Source organism: Crocodylus porosus, unplaced genomic scaffold (genome assembly GCF_001723895.1).
Source record: "Crocodylus porosus isolate Cpor-Errol unplaced genomic scaffold, CroPor_comp1, whole genome shotgun sequence".
NCBI classification, from domain to species: Eukaryota; Metazoa; Chordata; order Crocodylia; family Crocodylidae; genus Crocodylus; species Crocodylus porosus.
This window is the reverse complement of record NW_017728943.1, coordinates 125,679,762-125,704,194: the sequence shown is the minus strand read 5'-3', so window position 1 is coordinate 125,704,194 and position 24,433 is coordinate 125,679,762. Positions and strand designations below refer to the sequence as shown.

Here is a 24,433-nt window from a genome sequence, read left to right as displayed (position 1 = left end):
GGGCTGGGCTATGATGCTTGCCAGCTCCTTGAGTACCCTGGGGTGTAGGTTGTCAGGGCCAGCTGACTTGAAAGTATCCAGCTTCTCAAGATGTTCCTTCAGGAGGTCAGGATTAATGGAGGGGAGGGGATCTCCCTCACCCAGACCTCCCTGTCCTGTACCGGGCATGGGTGTCCCATGGGACTGATGAAAGACCAATGCAAAGTACCCATTTAATAGGTTGGCTTTTTCCTGGGTGTCAGTTGTCAGTTGCCCCTTCTGGTTCAGCAGGAGTCCAATGTTGCCCTTGTTTTTCCTCCCGCTCCCCACATATCTGAAAAAGGACTTTTTATTGTCCTTGATGCTCAAAGCTAGTTGGAGTTCATTTGCAGCCTTGGCTTTCCTGATTTGCTCCCTGCAGGACTGGAGCAGTGCAGAACAATCCTCCTTGGAGGTAAATCCTGAACTCCATCCTTTGTAGGCCTTTCTTTTTAGCCTCAGGAGGTCTGCTAGGTCCCTGGAGAGCCAGGGGGCTGCTGTGCCTCTTGCTGCCTTTCCTCTGAGATAGAATGGACTTAGCTTGTGCATTGAGGATCGCTCCCTTGAGGAGCAACCACTCTTCTTGAACTCCCCTCTCCCTGAGGTCACGGTCCCTTACGGCCTCACTGACAAGCCTCCTGAGCTTGTCAAAGTCGGCTTTTCTGAAGTCAAGGACTTCTGTGTTGCTGACTGACTTGCCAGCTTTACGGCGGATGGTGAAGGTGATCAGCTCATTGTCATTGTCACCCAGCTTCCCATCAATCACTATGTTGCCGATTAGGTCATCCCCAGTAGCCAGTACCAGGTAGAGCAGTGCTTTGCCTCTCATTGGCCCATAGACTTCTTGAGTCAGGTAGAGGTCATCCACGCACAAGAGGAAGCTTTGCGAATGCTCAGATTTGGCTGAGTGATCCTCCCACGAGATGTACAGGTAATTTAAGTCACCCATGACAACCATGGTCCTGGAGCATGCGGCCTTAGCCAGTTCCCGGGTGAACTCCTGGTCAAGCTCTTGACTTTGGGTGAGAGGTCTGTAGTAGACTCCCACCATTGTGTCCCCTGTGCCGTGTTCCCCACAGATTTTAACCCAGAGGGTCTCCAGTCATCCGCCCTGGTCACCAAGATCAGTTTGTAGGGACATGTATCTTTCCTTAACATAGAGAGCTACACCCTCACCCCTTTTATCTACTCAATCCCTCCTGTACAGGGTCTAACCATCTATACCTGAGGTCCAGTCATGAGTGGAGTCCCACCAGCTCTCTGTTATCCCTATGACATCATAATTATTTGCATTATTAATTGCTTATTCCTGAAGCTCCTGGCATTCATGTACCGGCAGGCAAGTGTGCCCTTGGGGGCTCTTGCCTTGCCCACAGATTGTACCAGGGCTGGGGCAAGGGTGGGCTCCCTTAAGTGCCTTGGCCCACTGGCTTTGCAAGGGTTGCTCAGTGGGCCAGCAGTGATGGTAGTCCCCCCGTCCCCCATCGGGCTTAGTTTTAAGGCCGGTGGAGCAGTCAGCCAGTCTGACTGTGAAGAGCCTCCTCCCCAGGGAAGAGAGGTAGAGGCCATCTCTTCCCAGCAGCTCGCTGCCTCTCTCACCAAAGAGCATGCTGTGGTCATGGAAGCCAAAGCCTTCCCTATGACACCAGCACTGCAGTCTTTGGTTAACTAGGTGGATCCTTCTCTCTCTCCTCAGCCCATAGCCTGAGACTGGGGGGATTGACAAGAACACCACCTGTGCCCCCAGAGCCTTTAGCCCCGCTCCCAAATCCCTCTGGTTCCTCATGACCAGGGTGGGAGTGCTCCGAGCCGTGTGATTGGTGCCCACATGAATAAGGAGAATAGGATAGTGGTCCATGGGCTGGAGGAGCTTTGGAATCTTCTCCCCAACGTCCCGGATGCGGGCCCCTGAGAAGCAGCAGATTTCCCCAGGCTAAGAGGTCAGGGAGGCAGATTGCCCCCTCATTCCCCCTCAGGACAGCACCTTATGTTTTGTCTTGGGGAGAGCGGGTCGGTAGCTGCAGTTGAGCCTGTGTTGCCTGTGGGAGCTGACAACTTGGCAGGCTGTGCTGGAGCAGCAAGAGGTGTGTACCTGTTGCTAAGCTCCGGTGGGGAAGGGGCCTTGGTGCGGCAGGCCTTAAGGCCCTTGACCACCTTGGTCCATGCCCCCGACTGGACAGACTGGACAGAGTGGGAGGTCCTGGAGTCCTCCTTTGTCCTGGAGGGATATGGTGGTCTACCCTCCGGCTTCCGGGGGAGAAGGGCCTGGCAGTAGGAGTCAATCTCCTGCTCACAGTCCCTGATAGCATGCAGTCTCTGGACTGTGGCCTGGAGCTCCTCTAGCTGGTGCACCAGAGACCCCAAAAGGGAGCAGACCCCACATGGGGAGGTGGCCATGCTCCCGGGCCCCAGAGCCTGAAAAAGGGACAGGCAGCCCCCGCAGCCAAGAGCCAGGGGCTCCGTCTGCGTGGAGCCTGGAACCATGGGCTCCATCTGGGTGGCGGTCTCTGAGGTGCCCAAGGTGGGGGGGCCGCAGAGCCCAAGGGGACCCTCAGGGTGTGACGCGTGCCCATCCATGTCATGCCTCTGGTAGGCTGGCTACGTCTGGGACTGTCTACCCTGGAGGGTTTGCAGACAGGGTACCTGAAGGGATACTGAAGGGATTAACTACCTGAAGGGATAGTCTCCAAAGAGAATGGGGGTAGACTGTTCTCAGTGGTGACAGATGACAGAAAAAAGAGCATTGGTCTCAAGTTGCTGCAAGGGAGGCTTAGGTTGGATATTAGGAAAGACTGTCACTAGGAGGGTGGTGAAGCACTGGAACAGGCTACCTAGACAGGTGGTGGAATTTGGAGATTTTTAAGGCCCAGCTTGAAAAAACCCTGACTGGACTTATGTAGTTGGTGATGGTCCTGCTCTGAACAGCGGGGTGGACTAGGGGCCCTTCTGAGGTCCCTTCCAACCCTAATTTTCTATGATTTCTATGACATGTTGGGTGCTTCTCATTATCTGTCCATTCCACTTGATGTATGTGTGGTCTATAGGAAAAAACACACTGCCTTCTCCTGAGGCTTACAAAAGAATCTAAGATATAACCCTGATCTGACTAATAAGTTGCAAGTCAATACTAAATAGAGAATGGATGTACCTGTATGCGAGCCCCACAAAATAAAACTATCGCAAGTTAACAGTTTGTATTAAGTTAAGCTCTCCAGTTAATTTATTGTTGTCCATGAGGGCTCCTAACTCATTCTGGCAGGAAAGAGGAAAAAAAGCAAGATGCCTAACCACAAAGCCAAAACCTGTGAAGAGGAAAGGAAGTAAAAGGAAGGAAGAGAAAAAGAGAGCAATCTGGGAGAGAGAGGATTAAAAAAGAAAAACATACAGAGGAAATTAATCTAATGAGAGAAAATAGAAAATGTGTGATATTCCAGCTTCTACTAAAAAGAAAAGAAAAAAAAGAGTGATGAAGAGAAAGAATGAGAGAGAGAGAAAGAATAATAGAATGGAGACAACAGGAAACAGGGGAGAGGAAAATGTATACAATGGTAAAAGAAGATGGGAGGAGGAAGCTAAGAAATAGAGAAAGAAGTAAAGAAAAGGAAAAGGAATTTTATTCATATACTTTCTACATTTCACTGTATACCCCTGGAAAACATCCCACAGCTCTGTTAATTAGGGGACAGAGAGGGAGGTGGTAGCTTACTGATGCTGCTGGTGGGCACATCTACGCAAGCCATTTACTGCGCAGTTGACTAATTAGCTGTGCAGTAAACATGTTTACATGTGTGCACATATTAAGCTGAAGTAAACTAATTTACTCCACAGCAAGATAATACTTGTATTTACAGTTTTTTGTGAGGGTGCTGAAGCACTCTCATGCCCCAGTCAGGTACTCTGAAGCACTTTGAAGCCCTGGGCTGGCAGGCTTTTGCCAGCCAGGTCAGAACAACCTGCTACCAGCCAGGGCTGCTCTGACCTGGCTCACCATCCTGTCCATCAATAAATTCTGGAGCTTATTGATCTGGAGTTTATTTATGTGCCTTAATTGCTCATGTAGACATGCCCAGTGAGACTTGAGTCAAATTACTGCTGTTACTGTTGACTGTGTAAATAGGTTGACAGAGCAGGTGCATTTGATATTTGTATGGTGATGAATTACTTCCTCCTCCCCTGCCCCAAATTTCAAGTACCATTAAAACGTTTACTGAAAAAAAATATTTGTATCCTATTGTTATTGCAATGTCTGTTCTGCGTAAACTATAGCAGTGATGGCTAGACTGGCGTCGGTGTCTCTGCATCTCTGTTTCTGTCTGTCTATATCTCTATCTGGTAGTAAAGTGCATTATCTCAACTATCTGGCTAGCCCTTAAAAATTCATGTCTCTTCTTTAAAAGAAAAACAAAAAACCCTCTTTGGAGGCTGCCTCTATTTTTTGTACCAGCCATAAGCATGAGTTTTGCTGCAAATAGTTAAAAGAGCTATTAGCTGTTAGATAGTGCTAGAGGTCACTATCTTGCTGGAAGATGGCATGTTTTGAGACACCAGACGCAAAGAACTTTAGTATCAGTTTCTAACCTTCCACTTTAACATAGGCTTAACAGCCAGATGCACGAGTGTGACTTTGTTAAAAAAAAGGTTGAAAATGTTTACCGATATTTGGACTAGCCGTTTTTATAATCAAACAATGAAAAGGCCTGGGAAAAGCCCAAAGATCAGATGAGTAAAAGGGGGCTCAGATATATTCTTTTATTTAATCTCTATGGGTTATGCCATAGGTACAGCTTGGTTAAAACCAGGGATTGGACCCTAAAAGTGTAGTAGTGATTGTTACACTAATACTAATGCGAGTAAGAAACTGGATACTGATCTAATATTGCACATCTTTAATTCTGAAATTAACAGAAATGCTGATCTTGATTTTAAAGTGCGTGTTTCTTACAAATCCAGTTTACATAGCATACCACGTGAACTTTTGTGGCTATGGGCAGGTAATTCCTTTCTAATGGTTAAATTTTGTAATAGGTTTCTCTGACAGGTGTTTTATATTGTGGTGCACACTTTTTTCTGTGGTGGTGATTCTCTGGAAATCAGAGTAAAATAAAGTTTAAATTTAAAATAACATAACATGGTTTATCAACCTTTATGTATTTATGGATAAAAATCTATTCACCATCCTCGCCTTCAATTAATATAACAAACTTGTTCTCTGTGCCCTCTGGTATAACAGATTTCAAGGTCCTTTTCATAATCATATTTCAAGTATTTCTCCTTTTGCAGAGAACATAAGCAGACAATAAGATCAAATTGAAAATGATATACTGTTATGACTAATAATATCTTATACTGAGATAGTGTCTTTCACTATCTGAGGGAACAATACAGCGCAGTGGAATAGAAAAATTAAATGTAGCTTTTTCTTGGGTTGGAGAAGAAATGTACGTACTGCATGAAAAGCAGAACAGCCTTCTTTTAATTGGTGTGTAGATTAATTGAAAACAAGGTGATTACTTGAGAGTTAAACAGCCTATCAATAAATTTTATAAAACACCCCACAAGCACATCACTGAAGATATCATCATTATGAAAATAGCTTTGTATTTCTTAATATTTCATAAAAGTACAGGGAGGGATACCAATATTTGTATGGAAAAGTAGTACTGTAGAATAGGTCTAGTTTATAATATTTCTAGTATAGTTAAAAGTACACAATTTTCTTTTGTTTATCCTTGCAATCTTAGCAAAAGGCCACATGGTGCGTGAAGGAAATAGTATATCAGTTAATGTCTATTTACAGTTATTTGGATAAGAATTAATTTATGAATTTTATAAAAATGGAATTCTGTTATTTTGTACCCTACTTTATAAGTTAAAACCTGACTGTTAATATTAACATATGTGGCAAATATGACTTAATCAGACCACAAATATTTTGCAGCATTCCATGGTATCTCATTTATTTGTTTAATTTGCTGCTATAGCAACTAGATTCCACCCTTGTAGATTTTTTTTCCACAGACCTATGATCTGTTGAAGTCTGGCAGACGGCATTTCCTTCAATTGAAGACACATGCACAAACTCAGTGACCAGATTTTTACCTATTTATCGTCGTCAGAGTAGGGCTTATTTTACATGAACAAAATACCAGAAAATATTTTCTGACATTATTTTTGTAATATTATCACATTCTACAATTTTCTTTCCCTCCCCCTTTCTAATATTCTAATTGGTATCTTATTTTTTAACATGCGTTTATATTTGAAAATTGGCAGGATTTTCCCAGAAAGCACTCTGAATTCAAATGATAAATGTGTTGAACTAGTGCCACATACAGCATAGGGTTGCATACCTGCTGACCTACTGAAATTTAGGATTTTGCAGTGCCCTTGTGATTTACTCTTATCTGTGGTGCCCTGTGAATATTTGAGGTGTCCTAACTTTAGTCTAAAGAGTTCAATTCATACCCTACATCCTTACTTCCACCTTCCTTTCTTTTGTTGTCCCCCCTTCTAACTAATTTTTAATTAACTAGATGTTAGCACCTTCCTTTCTTTTGTCGATCCCCACTTATATCTTACCTAGTATATCTTACCTAGTAAGATATAAGTGGGGGTCAACAAAAGAAAGGAAAGTGTTAGTATCTTTTAGCTAATTAAAAAATTAACATTAGAAATGCCTTGAGCAGGGGTCAAGTGGGTTGTCTGCTTTGCCGACATGCATAGTTGCTGTGCTGTACAATGGGATTGGGTGAAGAAAAAGGGCAAATTGTAAACTAGAAGGTGATACCATCTTTTTTAAATTGATTTTTTAAAGCAATAAAACTGTCTATGGGTTTTTACATTATGTTTAGCATTACTAATGCCTCATAAAATAGAATAGATTAACATGTGGATGGCAGTAAGCTCAGGTGAGTCCAAAATGGGAGTTACCTGAGACAGACTGAAATGTATATCACATTTTCAGCTTTACTTCCCATAGGAAGGAATTTAATTTATTCAGTGGGACTTGGGGACTTTTATTTTGCTATTTTGAACTTTGCTAGTTTTCCATAAACCCTATATGCAGAGTTCCACTTTGCTGAGTCACTGCCATACACGTTTTTGTGGCTGCTTCTTCAAGTACAGTATGCAGTGTAGAAAAATTTTATGAACTAGTTTATGAGAAAGATGAAATATTTATGTACATAAAACTTCTTAGAAAAGAATGAGGACATGAAATATATTTTAAGTCCTTTTTTAAAGCTAAGAACCAGAAAATAACAGCATTTTCTGTAATTCATAGTCTGTATTTTTAAACACATAGTCAAGTGTTTTTAAACATGATACTGAGAATTGTCTTTAATGTGCAGATGTACAAATAATTTTCAAAAGTATGTGAATACACAACTGGTTCAGAAATCAAAGTTGACATTTTGGCTTTTGCCCATAGCATACTGATAAGGCAAAGAAACTGCAGTGAAGAAAAAGCCAGTGGAGGAAGAATGGCTGCATCAGAAATTGAGAGAAAAGGTGATAAAATTCGAGTTGCTTACAGAAGACAGGCAGAGATCAAAGGAGAGGAAACCAAATATTAAAATATGGAGGTGATAATAGCAGTCAGCTGGGGAGAGTCATAGAACATGGAGGCGATAATTGTGTATGTACCATACATTGCTAAGAAGAAAACACAAACAGGAAGTGAGAAATGTTTAAAGTACGTAGTGCATATTGAAAAACTGACCCCTTGTTTATTTCAAGCCATCATGCAGAAATTTGGGTTTCATTTGTTTTCCTATGAAAGGTGTCATGCAGGGTCACCATTTGCAGAGAGATTTTTTTTTCTTTCCCTCTCATAAATATCTTTTTTTTCTGGCTGTCCTGCAGTCATCCTTTTGCATTACCTGTCTTCCTGAATTTGCTCTATCTACTAAGATCTAGCATCACTTTTAAAGACAATATTGTTATCATTATTGCTGTTTATTATTGTATTTTAGACTGTTATATAGATGCTCCAACTAAGATCAATGTTGGTTGTGTGGAACAGTTGTAAAGACACATAATAGGAGAGCCTCTGCCTTAGAAAGCTTGCAGTTCCAATAAACAATAAGAAAAGAAAAAAGAATCGGGGCTATTCCTCTTTTAACAAATGGGAAACTGAGGAAGAGCGTGACTTCCTTGATGTCACTCGATATTTGAAGCAGAGGTGGAACATGAATCCTTAGTCTCAGGCCAATACTTTAACAAAGACACCATCCTTCCCTTCCAAAATAGACAAAAAAAAGTTACAGCAAATAAAGTTTATTTGTGCTTCAGACTCAAAGGGACTTGGGTGATTCTCTTTGGAGAAAGTTACTTATTCTCTGAGTGGGAGGAAAGAGGAAGACAAAGGGCAGACCTCTGGAGGGAGAGGTGAGAAGAGGTGTTTCAGGTACTATTTCACCTTGCTTACAACAAGCCTTTTTCATTGTTTTCTCTTTATTAGTGTTACTGGAATCTCTGGCTCACTTTACAAGTTGTTCTTGGTCTCCTACCATGGCCCTTCAGATGCTCTTTCAATTTGTTTAGTAAAGACTTCCAAAATATACCAAGCATAAATTCTATGTTGCACACTAGGTTTTTTTTCCATCTCCTCTACAGTTATATCTGTTTGGGAATGAGAAAAGCTGATTTATAAACAGAAAGGTGATGGAAGAAAAAACAGTTTGGAAATTCAAATGTCAGAGACAAAAAGAAGGGCCTCTCTCTTCCATGAGCCACCCTCCTTTTTTTACCATGCTACTTTTGGTATCCAAGAATGTTGGCTGTTGATATGAAAAAGATATTCATGCTTATTTAAAATGAAAGAAATGCTACAGCTTGAGTTCCACGTTTTTTGAAGGTTTTGAAAAATTCACTGCATGTAGCCAAGATTATTCTTCAGAAGGTTTTGTTGGAAGTCCAGTTGCAGATACATTGTTTGTGTGATGCATCAGAAAAGGAAAGATAACTTAGATAAGGTTAAAAAAAAGGAGGTAGCTTGAATGCAAAAGAAGTGTTACCCATGTACAGGAAAAGTGATGACTCTAGAGAAGTTATTTTAGTAATTTTTTAGAATTCACATGAATGATGGAACTAGGAGGTGCATATGTAGCAGACCAAATATACAAAAAGACGCATAGTTATATGATGTACAAAACTACATCTACTCTGGAAAGTACTTTCCTTCAGATGAGAAATCACTGTTTATGAGTGCCTTCTCAAATCTGAGCTCTACAGCTTAATTGGCAATAATACAAATATTCACAGCTGTATAAAAGATGTTATTGAGTTCACAACAGTAGCCATGGTTACCTGCATACTTTCATTGCTTTATTCATGTGTAATTCATTTTTTTTCTGGAAATACCATTACCACGTAACATAATACATTACGGCCTCCTAGCAAGTATTACCAAGTAGAGAAAAACGTTTCTCAGTGAACCTGAAAACGTTTATGTCAGACTGGATTATATACAGAACATGCAATCTATATATCATAGATCCAGAAAGACCTGTATCAAGGAGGGACAGAAAAGGGAATCCTGAAGGTTGTGATGAAATTACTTTAGAATAGCGGTGTAAAACCCATCTGGCCCATAGGCGTTAAGTCCATGGGTCGGATGAATGGTGTGGGTGGATCTCTCCCCCCTGCCCCCACATGCTGGATCTAGCATATGCAGTTCCCAGTCTGGTTGGCCTTGGATGCAAGCTATATACATTGCCTACTCCAGCTGGTCTGGGGTGGGCTCCACATGCAGCATGAGTCCAAGACCAGCTAAAATGGTTACCACATGCAGTGTGTGTTCTGGACTGGCCAAAGCAGGTGCTGGATCCAGCATGCAGGGAACCCATGTATCCCATTCCCCAACCTCTCTCCCTTCCTCCTCCAAGTCAGATCCAGCACCTGCTCTTGCTGGTCCAGGACTGTGAAGTGCATATCCTAGACCAGAGGGGCAGGAACTGCATGCAGTTCATGTCTGGACCAGTTGGAGCTAGGTCTGGCATGCAGGGGGAAAAGGGGGTCTCAGACTGGTCCTGTGAGGGTGTCATGAGCAGTGTGGGTTCTGGAGCAGGCACTACATGTCCTGGGCCCTGCCTGTGTGTGGCATGTGGGTCAGCTTGAAAACAGGGCCAGCAACAGGGGGCAAGTGATGTAGCTCCATGATCTGTATCTCTGATAATCTTGCTTTAGAACTTTTCCAAATATTTACTGCCCTTCAGCATTTAAAAACCATCTATTATGTCCACTGCTTGGCTGGCTGGCTGGTTGGGTTGGTCAAAGGTGTATTTTTCTCTCCTGCAGCCCAGGTAGGACACTGAAAATTGAGCTAGTGATGAAACTCAATGAAAATAGTTAGCCAGATCTGTGTCTCTGCTCAAAGAGTTCAGGGCTTCTTGCAGCCAGTCTGATGGCACAAAGCAGAGCAGTATCACCAGGTAGTATAAAGTCACATATGTCCTTGTGCCTTGCCTGCCCTCTCCTGTCCTCAACTGCTGAACCAAGAGTACTCAGCAGAGTTGTGGTGCACCAGTGGTGTGTTCACTATATTAATGAAAAGTAAAAAATTAATCATTAGTGGTATTGCATCAGATTTTCCATCTGCACACAAAGTATTTTAATTAAAATAGAGGGGTCTTTGCATTTGTTGGAGAACTTTGCCAATATGAGTGCATTAAATTTAACAACAACTCAGGAGACAATATCACTTAAGTTTGGGGTTTACCTGTTTGCTTGCTTTCTTGGTTTTTCATAGTTTCATAGTTTCTAGGGTCAGAAGGGACCTGAACAAATCATCAAGTCTGACCCCCTGCCCTGGGATGGAATAAGTGCTGGGATCATAATACCCCAGCCAGATATCTATCCAACCTCCTCTTGAAGACCGCCAAGGTAGGGGAGAGCACCACCTCCCTTGGGAGCCCATTCCAGAGCCTGGCAGCCCTAACCGTAAGGTAATGCCTCCTGATATCGAGCCTGAACCTGCTGTCAATCAATTTGTGGCAGTTATTCCTTGTTATCCCAGGTGGTGCCTAGGGGAACAGAGCCTCACCTATTTTCCACTGGTCCCCCCTGGTGAGTTTATAGGTGACCACCAGATGCCCTCTCAGTCTTCTCTTGTGGAGGCTGAATAGATTAAGGTCCTTTAGTCTATCTTCATAGGGCCTGGCTTGCTGCCCCTTGACCATGTGAGTGGCCCTCCTCTGGACCTTAGCCACATCTGTCTTGAAGTACGGCGCCCAGAACTGGATGCAGTACTCCAACTGTGGCCTGACCAGCGCTACGTAGAGTGGAAGGATCACCTCCCTGGACCTGTTTGTGATGCATCTGTAGGTGCACAACAAGATGCAGTGAGCCTTACTGCCTGCTTCCTCACATTGGCAGCTCATGTCCATCTGGAGTCAACATGACTCCAAGATCCCTTTCATCCACTGTGTTGTTGAGAAGGATGTTCCCCAGCCTATAGGTATGTTGCAGGTTTCTTTCTCCCTAGATGCAGCACCTTGCACTTGTCTGCATTGAATTCCATCCTATTCTCATCCGCCCACCTCTGTAACCTGTCTAGAGCTAGTAGGATTCTGTCCCTCCCCTCCAGTGTGCCCACTTCTCCCCACATCTTTGCGTCATTGTCATCAGTGAATTTGGACAGTGTGCTTTCCACACCCACCTCCAAGTCGCTGATAAAGATGTTGAATAACACAGGCCCGAGGACTAAGCTCTGTGGAAGTCCACTGCCCACATCTCTCCAGGTCAAAAACAATCTGTCCACCACCACTAAAGACCATCAAGCCAATATGCCACCCATCTGACTGTGTAGGCATCAATGCCACAGTCACCTAGCTTTTTTATGAGAATGAGGTGAGAAACAGTGTCAAAGGCCTTCTTGAAGTCCAGGACATCCACCTCAATGCCTGCATCCAAGGACTTTGTGACCTGGTCATAAAAGGACCAGTGGCTCTGCTATGACCTCCGCCAATTCCTTCAGTACCCTCAGCTGAAGAGCATCCAGACATGACCCTAGGCATGGCGTCATGTCCCCTGAACCTGTCCGTAATCCTAGCAGGGAAGTTGTCCCTGCTCAGAAATATGGAGGCAAAGGACTTGTTGAAGAGATCAGCTTTTTCCTTTGCTGCAATCACCAGATTGCCAAGCCTGTCCTGTAGGGGACCCACGTTACCTGGTGCTTTCTTCTTACTCCCTGAGAGAGGACTTTTTGTTATCCTTAATTCTGGTCGCCAGCCCTAGTTCTGTCTCTGCCTTGGCCTTCCTAACCACCTCCCTACAATCATGAGCAATGGAGGTGTAATCTTCCTCGGTGATAGCCACTTGCTTTCACTGACTGTATGCCACTTTTTTTGCCCTCAGACCCTCCTGGATGCCTTTACTGAGCCAAGGGGGCTTTTTAGCACGCTTGCTTCCTTTGGTTTGCGTTGGGACTGACTCCATCTGAGCTCAGAGGATCGTCTTCTTAAGGAACAACCACCCGTCCTGGACTCCCATCTCACTGAAGCTCTGAGTCCCCAAAGTCTCTCTTACTAATCTCCTTAGCTCATCAAAGTCGGCCCTCCTGAAGTCAAGGATTTTTGCCTTGCTGCTTGCTTTCACCACCCTGTGCCAGATAGCAAATTCCAGCAGACAATGGTCACTAACGCTTAGGTAGTCGAGCACCTGCAGATCCCTCACCAGGTCATCGCCTATGGCAAGGACCAAGTCCAGCAAGGCATTTCCTTTGGTGGGATTATGTACCTCCTGGGTTACGTGGAGGTCCTGTATGCAGGCTACAAACCTGCGTGAGTGTTCAGACCCGGCTGACTGATCCTCCCAGCAGATGTCTGGGTAGTTTAGGTCACCCATGACAACCACATCCCTTGTCCTTACAGTCTCCATGAGCTGACCCGAAAATTCCAGGTCCAGCCTGTCCCCCTGGTGAGGCGGTTTGTAGTAGACGCCCACTATCAAGTCCCCTTTTCCCATGACCCCCTTGCATTCTTACCCAGAGCACCTGTTTTCCCTTTCCAAAGCCATCCTGATCATCGAGGATATGTACCGCTCATTAACATAGAGCGCTACACCCCCGCCCACCCCTTTTCTCCCTACTCTATCTTGTCTATACAACCTATAGCCCTCAATGTCTACTGTCCAGGTGTGGGTAGAATCCCAGCAGGTTTCTGTAAGCCCAACCAGGTCTGGGTTTTTGCTAGCCAGCAGGAGGGCGAGTTCCTCCTGCTTATTCCCCATACTTCTAGCATTTATGTAGAGGCAATTGAGACCTCCTATGGATGTTTGTGCTGCCCTCTTGTTCCCAAGCTTGCCTAGGCCCTTGTTGCTTACCTGAGTTGTTCCTGCTTGTTCACCTGGCTTGATGTCGAAGTGTCCTCCTGTACCTCTGCATCCCCATCCCCCGATGAACCTAGTTTGAAGCTCACCGTACGACATCAGCAAACCTGGAAGAGATAAAACACTTACCTTTTGGGGAGAGATGTAGCCCATCCCGCCCTAGCGTGTCTCCTGCGCGGAAGTGTGGGTTGTGGTTGAAGGATAGTAAAAGATGAAATTCATCCTGAATGGATAAACAGTGTAAATCAGGTTAAAATAGCCAAAAAGCAAACAAGCAAACAAAAAGACAGTGATGTTTGCTTTTTCTTTTTTTTTCCCTTAACTCGGTTGTTAACCTGCTCTGACTTTGGCCAATGTGAAAAACAGTGTTACTTGTTGGCATGTGTATGTTTATTGTGAAATCTAAGTGTGTTATAGGTTACTACATTGTCTAGAACTGAAGAAAATGTAATGCAATATTTTTTAATGTGATACTGAAAAATTACCAGTATAGCCTAATGAAACCATGTTGAAAAGCATGATAAAGCTTTGATGTACTATACTATCCAGACCTTTTTTAGCACACCTCCAAGGGCAAGATGCAGGATGGCATTAAGATGAAAAGTTCCATAGCAAAGCCGTCTGTTCCTATAGTCTGGCTTCTGTTGCTACTCCCGTGCTGCCAGTTTGGAGCTATTTATAGGCATTACCCTGTATCTATCCATGTGCATAGACAATGCAATTCTCTTTAGTTGTTGCATGTCAAAAGAAGTTAGTCTGGGTGGGTTTTTTTTCCTTACAAGGGAGTATTTGTTCTGTACCCTATAGAAGTGATAGATCTTGACATATTAAATTTCTATGGAACTGTATATTCCAGTGCTTGGCATTTTCCTGTTATGTAAAACAAACCATGTAATTTATTTTTGTTTACCCTCCATATGCAAGATTTCAAATTTGATCCAGCCCCTAAATAAGCATAGAGTTCCTCTTAAGCAAAAATTCTGCCTTAACTGCAGGATAGTACATGAAATTGTAAACCCTGTTACCCAAGCTCTGATAAGAAATGGGCCATGACCAGAAAAACCAAGGGATGTATTCATTTAGTAAATCCCCTAGCAAACCTCCACCAGCAAATCTACTGTGGAACATCAGTCAACATTTAAACCTGGCCACTCCTGGAGGTATGACCCTTCCTGCTGAAGGCGACTTTCCACCCACAAGCACAGCTGTCCTAGATGTTTACCAGCTGTGCCAAAAGAGGTAAATTGATCCTATGGCAGAAGATTCACCAACTGAAATCTAATTTACAGATTTCACTCTTTCACGTGGACAAGATTATTGGTTTGAACCAAAGAATCTGAGGGAATATGTTAGAGCCATGCATGTAAGAAGATTATGGGCTTTTTGTTTGTTTGTTGACAGAGTAGCCAGTCACTAGAAGGTATGGAGAAGCTACAGAGTTCCACTATCAGAGGTTGTGTGCATCCACTACCCAACTTGACATCCTGAATGATATGGCCTTTCTAAAACACATTGGGTAAAATCCAAACTCGGCGATGCCCCCTTATTAGTTAAGCATGGAACATCCTTTCTTGTATCAGTTATTTACCAGTTGCCAGTTAGACATATGCAAATCATTGCTTTTGATTTCCAAAAAAGTAATTAAATTAACTGCAGTTGCCAAGACCTGATCCTGTAACTGATGAATGTGCAGTGACTTCACTAGGGCTCTTTCTAAATACTGAGTCATCTCTGTATGTAGATGAACTAGTAAAACTAGGGATGTTGACTCCATGCCTCTGTCTTTATTCAGTTCCTGTAAGATAGGAACTCTCCTTCATACTAATTAGCGAGAATTTGAGGGGTATGTCCTTGAAAGAACTCCTGCATCAGCTTTCCAGCAATGGATTAAAAGTTGGAATTTCTATACATGACATTCAAAAAAATCTGAAGATAGTTCTTGTATACCACAGGATTCCTCCAGCATCTTGTGAATTTTTCATTCCCCCACCCCCTTTTCTTTGGCATACAAATTTGCTTAATAATTATTTTTAATTTGCGTTCTCTCAAAATGGTACAACAGCTTGTCTCAATCACAAAAGAATCTGATTTTATGAAAGACCACAGGAGTCATTCTTGGTTTTCCTCTGGCTGCAAAAGTAAGTTTGTGTTTGTGCATGTTTTATACTGGCAATAAAAATATTTCTTCTTTCATCTCTTTCATCCTTCCTGGACCCAAATACAGGATATAATAGACAGTAGGCAAGGAAGACCACAGGAAAAATAATAGTTTAGACATGTAGGGTCAGATTGCTTAGCATAAGTATTTTTACATTTACATTACATTACCATTTTTAGTAAGCTTCTGTTTTTGCTTCCACATTTCTGAAGTAAATAATGTTAATAATGTGAGAACATCAGGTAATGTCTGGAGAGGAAATACATTTGGATTCTTGTTGGTAATTTGGTATCTCTTTCCAATCTATATTGAGATATAAGTTATTAAAGAACAAAGCACAATATTTTTCTTCCTTTCTACTGATGGATGCTTGGCAGTGAATCAGTCCTTCCTACCAAAATGGAGACCTAATTCAGGATTGGATTTGGGCTGCTGGTAGTATTTCAGTTTACTGATAGCAATATGGACGTTGTGAGCCCTAGGCTCCTCCCAGTGGTGCATCATATCTTCTCCCAATATGGCCTCTCACATTGAGGATGCACAACACCATCAAAACAGCTAAGTGTGCTGCACTGCACTCCCCTAGCAGCACTGACAGCTGTAAGCCAACAAAAATTTGATGGCAAAAGATTTTAGTGTTGATCGGCATTTATGGACGTGCTCTGGGAGGCAAGGGGGGCGCTTTAATTAGCTCAGCACCCGGAGCCGCGCTAATTAAAGGCACCTGGAGCATCACATATATCAGCATCCCTGCACTGAAAAATGGTGGAGGGGAGCTTTAAACTAGAGCTCGTTGAATGAGCTTTAGTTTAAAGTGCCCCACTGCCATTTTTCAGCATGGAGACCCCGATACACATGACAGTGGAGTTTGCTGTAGCGCAATAATTTCCACGCTCCAGCACACTTCCGAGGGGCTGGAATACCAGCACGTTGAAACAGCTTCCCTGCATCTGTGTAAATACCTGATACTGCCTGAGAGGTACTAGGGCACTCTCAATTCACATTAAAATGGACTTCACAGAACTGGATCAGCAAACCAAAAAGGCCAAATTTAGAGAACAAATTGGACACTTTACTGGCAGTCACATCAGAGAGGGCAAGAATGTCTAAGAAAACAGAAAAAGAAAGCAAATTTTCCATCATTTTAGGTGTTACAATGTGCACCAGCTGATGGTCTGTTCCAGCTTCTCTGGCCTAGGAAGGATCCCTCCAGTTTATTATTAAGACACACTAGAGTGGCAACATAGGGGAAGGGCGTATGACCACAACTCATAGTTGCACAGAGCATGAGGCTGTTCCCCTGGGCTAGCTTAACTTTAAGTTAAGACTTTAAAAAAATTACCAAATGTGTTTTTGTTTTTTTCATTTCATCTTCCTGCCATGGTTTATTCCTTTAGGCTGTAAAACTTTTCCTTAACATTCTCTTCTCAGGTTAACTTGAATATTCAACAAAAATATTTCTGCTAAGGAATTTTTGCATCCAGTTTGCCCTGTATTGAACTTAGGTTGGGCTTTGTCCTTGAAAGGGATAGCATTAATGTTTCAGATTTATTATCCAAGCAATGTCTTATTTTTCTTCCATGTCAGCATCTCAAAATCATTTCCCAACCTCCAGTCCTTTCTTCCCATGCCCCCCCCTTTCCCCGCCTCTACTCCCCTTGTTTTTCTGGCTGCTGCTTTCTTGTAATTTCAAGAAAAAAAATTCCCTTCCTGGAATATTTCTTTCCCTGAAGATTTGAGGCAACACATTTATTTTCTGCTAATGTAATTCTTTCCATGGCAGCAAATTATGACTTTGCAAAAACAGAGGTTGTTACAAACTTCCAGTATCCAAGTGGAAGTTACAGCCATACAGAGTCAAGTCTGAGCATTAGGACCAGCACTGTTACCACTTGTGCACACATACACATACTCAGTCTATTTTAAATAGAACATTTGTAAAATAGATGGCCTGGTTAGATTATTTTTAGTTTTTGACCTTTTCAGATATGAACTACAACCACTTAAACATAATGAGGTTGCACTATTATTTATTTCATAGGGCAGGTCAAGGTTAAATATCAACATGAGGAGGGAGGAAGAATAAGACTTGATGCAGTATCGTTTTAGTATCAAGTGGCCAATTTGTTTTGGTAATTCTACTTTTATATATGTTTTGTGGGACATGTTTGCTGCATCCTTAGACAGTTTGGGAAGGAGTTAACAGCCCATAGATTATTTTTTTTAAAGGAAAAGGGAAGGACCAACATCATCCCAGATAATTCGTCAGGTTTTCTGAATATTGAGGAATATTGCAGCTGGGATTCATACAGGAAGATGCAAAGAGAATGCAGTTCAGCTGGGAGCCAGAGAGAAAAAAATCCTTCTTCTCCCTACTATAGTCATAGAAGAAGCAAGTACTAAACCTCCCATCTGTCCTGAAGTTAGGAAGGAATTAGCAAACTTATTTGCTGTCCAGGGAAGGCTGGGCCGGGGTGAAGAGATGCTGAGTCAGGGGCTCATTAAACCTGTGGTTAGCTCTTGAAGAAAGCCTACCTCTGCAATCAAGGAAGGGCTGTCACTTTCTTGAGTTTAGTGCTGATGGAAACCATTGAATGTATGAGTCTGCAGAGCATAGACGCATCTTTAGGTTTTTTGCTTATCCACAAAGAGGTCTTGGATGGCATTTTGAATATTGTCCTACTGCTTCCTTCTTTATTAGGATATGCAAACACAGAGGCTCCCTAAAGGAAACTGGCTGTTTGGGACACTGTTACCTGGAATTGTTCCTGTAGCCAGGCACTCACAATGAGTTATATTTATATACATTGCTCCTACCTTTTCCAGATATGCTGAGAGATGTATTGGAAGATGATATCTTGTTCATATTCCTCAGATCTTTTGACTGGGTTTCATAGTTTCATAGTTAATAGGGTTGGAAGGGACCTAAGCAGATCATCATGTCCGACCCCCTGCCACGGCAGGAAAGAGTACTGGGGTCAAACGACCCCAGCAAGGTGATTGTCTAGCCTTGTCTTAAAGACCCCCAGGGTAGGCGCCAGCACCTCTTCACTTGGAAGTTGGTTCCAGCTCCTAGCCATCCTGACAGCGAAGTGACGCCTCCTGATGTCTAGTCTGAATCTACCCTCTGCGAGCTTGTGACTGTTATTCCTGGTCACTCCTGGCGGTGCTCGGGGGAACAGGGACTCCCCCAGTGCCTGCTGGTCCCCTCTGACTATTTTGTAACAGGCCGCTGTTACATGTTAAACTAAGGCTTCTGCCTTTTAAATAGTTTAAACAATCCGGCTACATGTTCAAGACAAACATCGCCGAACAGCCTGCTCTTAAGAAGCAGCAACTACACAGAAAGTTACTTTTGATACCACAACCCTGCACCCCCTTCCCTCCTCCCCTCTGGAACTTGTAAAAGGTATTATCTGTGGAAGTGCTTCCAGGGAAAATTCTAGACCTATTCCAAAGAGCTCCTCAAGCATTCAGGTTTCCCTCAAGGGAAATCCAGCTGTCCCTTCCATGACCCATGAAAAACTCATGGCTAAAGGCAATGGAAAGTCTCCGGTGTTCAACCCCATCCTGTTTCTGCCCCTAAAATGACAGTGGCATGCTTTGAGTCACATCTGTACACACTGAAAATACAAGAAGGGTTTGGTTTGGTTTGTTTATTTGCAAGAGCATCCAAGATCACAGCAGAGCCCCAAATTAAGCAGAATCTTGTCACTCAGCGCACTTCAGTTTAGCAACTGATGTGCCATTTTAATATTTATAACATAGCTAACTAGCTACACTTTACATACAGTGTCTGAAATACTGATTTGTTGTGCTTTTCCCATTGCAAGTATTCTGACACTTTCTGTTTTTCGTGATGAATGTTGTTACTCTCTCAAGGAATTTGCCCATAAAACTTAATTACGTGAAATACAGCACTACCAAGAATCCTTTTCTTAGAGTCAGTTGAAATGTGCATGTAACGAATATGAACTACTTCTTCATATGGGTAAGTAAAATATTTCTTTACCTCCACTGCTACATATAGTGAAAAATTTAGATCTATCCAAGATATCCCATGCACATGCTAGTTCATACTGGATAGCTCCTGTTCTCAATGATATTCATGGAAAATTTGCATAATCATCAACCACAGGCATTCAGGGGGAAAAAAAGACATTATCTCCCAAAGTCATTAAGGCTAGGGACAGAAGTTACACATAAACTGGTTTAAGTGATCAGAAACTGGTTTAAAGCTGTAACAGATCAGAAGTTCAGTACGTATAAACCCATTTCAAAATGTCTGAAACTGTTTTAAGATGAATCTGGTCGACTGTAGTGTCAGACTTAACTGATTTAGGTCATACCAGTTTACAAAATTTCTGTCCCAGGCCCCTTTCTGGTTCAAGTTCAATAACAGTCCCCCAGCATCCCAGCATGCTTTCCAGCCCTGGGATGAGCTGTGCTATCTGCTCCAGCAGAAGGGTTGGGGGGTGGGGGTGGAGACAGGGGCCCCTCCCCCCCCCACCAGGGAAACCCAAGTTGGGGTCTGGGACCAGGGAAGGGGGTTTAAACCTCCCTTTACCTGAGTACAGAGCTACCCTGCCCTGCTAGAACCATGCTCTAACATCCCCCAGCTTCTGGCCTGAGCCACTGCAGGCATGTGGTTGTATTTCCTGAATCAAAAGTGAATGTCTGTCCAGTTGTTTTTCAGCTTAATCTCTGCAGTTTAAACTAACCTGCAAAGAGTGAATCAATTCAGCCTTGGGCTTAAATTCTTAAAAGTCAGTGGTAGGTTTTTCTTTGTTCCCCATTTGTCTTAGTCTCTAAGATTCTTGTTTTCAAATTTATCCACAACCACAAGCGCTAGCATTTAAAAAAAAATCCCCTAAATACATGAATCAAAGATTAGGGGTCTTGAAAGAAACATCAAATATTGTGAAATGTGGTAACGTTTCAAGAGTTGTCAACACTGTGTTTGTCATGTATTCCACTAGAAACATGATCAGGATTTAATTCTTAATGTCAAGATCTAGAAAGGATGCTGTTGAAGAGAGTTCTCTTTTGTCCAGGTTTTCACACTGGTCACAGCTTTGTGAGCTGTTATGCAACCATAGATAATACAGATGGAGTAGTATACTAGTTCATTTAGTCTTGCCTCTGACAATGCTAGATGGTTTCTTGCAGCCTAGATGCTAGAACTAAGTGTGTTAAATGTCCCTGGTGATAAGGTTTCTGCCAATTTCCTTGGAAATGCTATGCTGCAAACTAATAGGACTTGTGTCAAGAGAAAAAATTCCTGCCAGAACATTTACCATTTCTTAATTTCATTCCATTTTTCTTATTTGTCCTTCTGAATCATCCTAAATTTCTCTGTTCCTGCTGCTTACAACCTTCAAGTAGTTCAAGCAAAACAAAACCTACTTAGTTAAGGAGTGTGTGTGGGTGAGTGTGTGTATGTGGAGGGGGTGCGTGTATGTATAATCATTTGGAGCCAGATTATTTGAAGCCGAGTAAAATATCTGAGGTCTACTTTTTGTCTGTAGTGTTGCTTGGATGCTTTTGCACCAGATGAATTTAATCCTCTGACACTAGATCTGGTTGGAAAACGTACCTCTCCAGGGAACGTGGTTGACCTCTTCATCCAAGTTATTTGCACTATGTTGCTCGCACTGTGCTAAGCAGCTGAGCAAGTTTTTTAAAGGTTCTTCCTCAAATCTCTGGGTAAGGTAAGGTAAATAACATGAGTCAAGAGATGGTAGCACCAGAGCACCTCAGTTGTTCTTTCTTTTGAAGTCTGGCATCTGGTTTTTCTATTGCGTTCTCTGTTTTACACTTTAGGCACAGAATCCTCCTAGTCCCTAGTACAGACAGAAATCAAACAGTTTAGTTTGTGCTGAGAAAAACTTATGAGGTCCCTTAGCCACTGCTGGGCGTTTGGTGATAGGTGATGGCTGCTTTCTCTCTTGAATGCAAATAAACAAGATGCCCCAAATTACAGTAGTACCTGATGAGCCATGTTTCACTTTGCTTCAGGCCATCACATCTACAGTTCATCAGTACAATTTTGTTGTCTTATCTTTGAAACCCTAATGAGGCTAAGGACTTCATGAAGTTTAAGGCCAGAAGGGACTATCTGACCACTTGTATAATACAACGCCACAAATTTCATCCAGTTACCCCTTCCCTTGTTAGTCAAATATCTGTTTTGACTAAAGTTTGTTTCCCAGAAAGGCACCTATTTTTCATTTGAAGACACCAAGAAATAGCAAGCCACCATTTCCCATACTAGTTTGCTCCAGTTGTTAATTTTTGTTATCATGAAACGTGTTTGCATAATTTCTGTTTTGTATTTTCTGCCTAGAGATTCAAGTCATTGTATTTTATGTCTCTTCTTGCCATCTACAAGGGGCCCTTAGTACCTGCTACTGTCTGCCTGTGAAGGTATTCACACAGGTCCCTTTAGTGTTTTTTGATAAGCTAAACAAGATTGCGATTTTGAGTCTCTCATTGTGGGTCTTTGCCAGCTTTTGAATAGTTTTTTTTACTCTTGTCCACCCCCTTCCCCGCATGAGACTGCCTGTGCCTGCTCCAGACAGCCCCACATGAGCTGTGAGCACCTGCAGCATAGGGCGGCAGGTGAGGGGCCACTTTTCTGCATGCAGGGAAGGACCCCAGGGAAAAGATGAGTGTAAGGGGAAGCAGCCCCTCCCATACCCCACCCCTGGTGCCCCATGCTGCAGGCACTCGCAGCCCACATGGTGCTGTCTGGAGTGGGCAAAGGCAGCCCCACACAGGCTGTGAGCAGCTGGAGCATGGGGCGCTGAGCGTGGGCAAGGAGGTGCCGCTTCCCCACTGCCCACACTCCTTCCCTGCCCGGGGTCCCTCTACCCTCACTTACCTGAGCCTCCCTCACTGAGGCAGCCACATGCTCCCAGTCCTGAAACCCCGGCTGGGGCTTCTGGGTGGGGGGCGGGACCAGGCAGGCCCCTCCTGGGTCCTACTGCCCTTGGTTCCTGTCATTTTTGACAGGAATCAAGGGCAGGGAAATACTAATTTTCTATATTTTTTTAGGGGCCCCATGGGCCAGATAGAATGGCCTCGTAGGCTGAATCCAGCCTGTGGGCCGTATTTTGCCCACCCCTGAGCTAACATATCACATGCTGGCTACGGTCCATGCTGTGGCAAAGGGGAGGAGAGAATCCCTGCTTCAGCAGGGAGTGCATGGGGTAAGGGAGAAGGGGGAAGCCAGGCAGATGCTGCTGTGCCTGCCATCTCCGACCAGGGAGCAGAAAGGTGGGGCCAGCCCTGCTCTGGAACTGACAGCCCAGCCCAGGGGTGCAAAGCATCTGGGCTGCTGTGGGACTCTGGTTTAAAGTTAAACCAGGAAGGGGTCTGGAACAGACACTATGTGAACTGCTTAGACCCAAATCAGTTAAGTCTGTTACTACATTCAACCAGGTTTATCTCAAACCAGTTTCAGCCATTTTCAAACTGGTTTATGTGAACTGAACATCTCTTCTGTTACAGGTTTAAACCAGTTTCTGATCACTTAAACTGGTTTATGTGTAATGTCTGTCCCTAGCTGAAAGGGCTGCTCCTTGGGTTATCCCCAACCTTAACAAAGCCTATTGACAGCCTCCTCCTGGGAAGAGGGCAAGCCATCAATAGGCATTTGCTCTGGGAGAATGCTCCCTTTATCCTGCCAATCAACTGATTGCCACTGGACAACAACCCCTGCTCTGTGCATTCTTCCAGGTCAAACTAGAGGAGTGTATATGTTGGTGGGGGGCAGAGAGAGAGAAGCATTCTCTACAGAGGCAGGGCTCCCAGAGCCTGCCAACCAGCTGATCTGCAGAGGTTGCGGGGGAAAAGGGGAGGTATACTTCTGCAGCAGAAACCCTTCTGGGGCTGCAGAAAGAATCCAACTACAGGAGAATATCTTTCCCCCATCCCTCCCCTCTCCACTCAGGCTTTTCTCCCAGTAGAAATGTAACACCTGTCCATGGCCTCTGAGTATGTGATCCCAGATCAAAGCTGATCTTTTAAATGGCTTCTCTTGTTTGTGCAGATTCTAAAACAAAAATGCATCATTTTCCCAGTAAATGAGACTCTCCTCAGATGTATGTACCTGTCTGGAGCATTGCATTATTTACCCTCTATTGCAGGGGTTTTCAACCTTTTTTAGTCTAAGTACCCCTGGCGGCCAGACACTGAGTGGGGGGGGTGAGGGTGCCACACTGCCAAACGCTAAGCGGGTGGAGGGAGTAGCACCACGCTGAGTGGGGGGGGGCACAGCCAGACAGAGCAGGGAGGCAGGGACAGAGTGCTGTCACCTCCCAGGAGCAGGGCTGGGGCGGGGTGGGGAATTTCACTGCGTTGGGGTGAGGGCAGTGGCGCCCTTGTGTGGGGTTGGGAAGCTCACCAGGCTGGTGTGTGCGAGCTTCCCCACCCTGCAGAGGGGCTCCTCTGCCTTTGACCCGCTCCAGCCCTGCTCCTGGGAGGTGGCAGTGATTCATTCCTGCCTGCCCACGTGTACCCACTAGGACCGATCCAAGTACCCCCAGGGGTACACGTACCCCCGGTTGGCAACCCCTGCTCTATTGAATCAAGGAGCCAACAATACATAACACTGATAACGCGGTCTTTTTGAACATTTTGTCTGTGCCTAGCATCTGTCATCTCAAAACGCCATGCTTCTGAGGTCTCTCACTTTTTACAACAGTATTCATCTCATCAGTACAGATCATATTAACCCTTTTTATTTGGCACAGACAAAAAGTGGAAACAACAAAATATGGTTTGAAGTTTTTCAGTTTGGAATTGGCAAAATATTTCATTTTTCACAAGTTCAACCTTAAAGTGCATTTCCTTTTGTGGTACATTGCCTCATGGAAGCTGTAGTTCTGATTTGATGTCCCGGTTCTTCTCTGCATATTAGAATTA

General features: G+C 43.7%; 1 protein-coding gene across 2 annotated transcripts in view; it reads left to right on the top strand.

Annotated features, from left to right (window-relative positions):
* The window catches only part of AIG1 (androgen induced 1), a 201,398-nt gene that overhangs the window by 87,778 nt on the left and 89,187 nt on the right, over positions 1-24,433 (top strand). Inside the window, exon 4 of one of the 2 annotated variants that reach the window (XM_019550153.1) lies at positions 7,448-7,575. The exons of the other annotated variant lie outside the window; for it this stretch is intronic. Coding sequence (XP_019405698.1) covers positions 7,448-7,477 — 30 coding nt within the window. The 3' untranslated portion in view covers positions 7,478-7,575. Of the gene's footprint in view, positions 1-7,447; positions 7,576-24,433 lie in introns of those variants that run through there. 2 annotated transcript variants of the gene reach the window in all.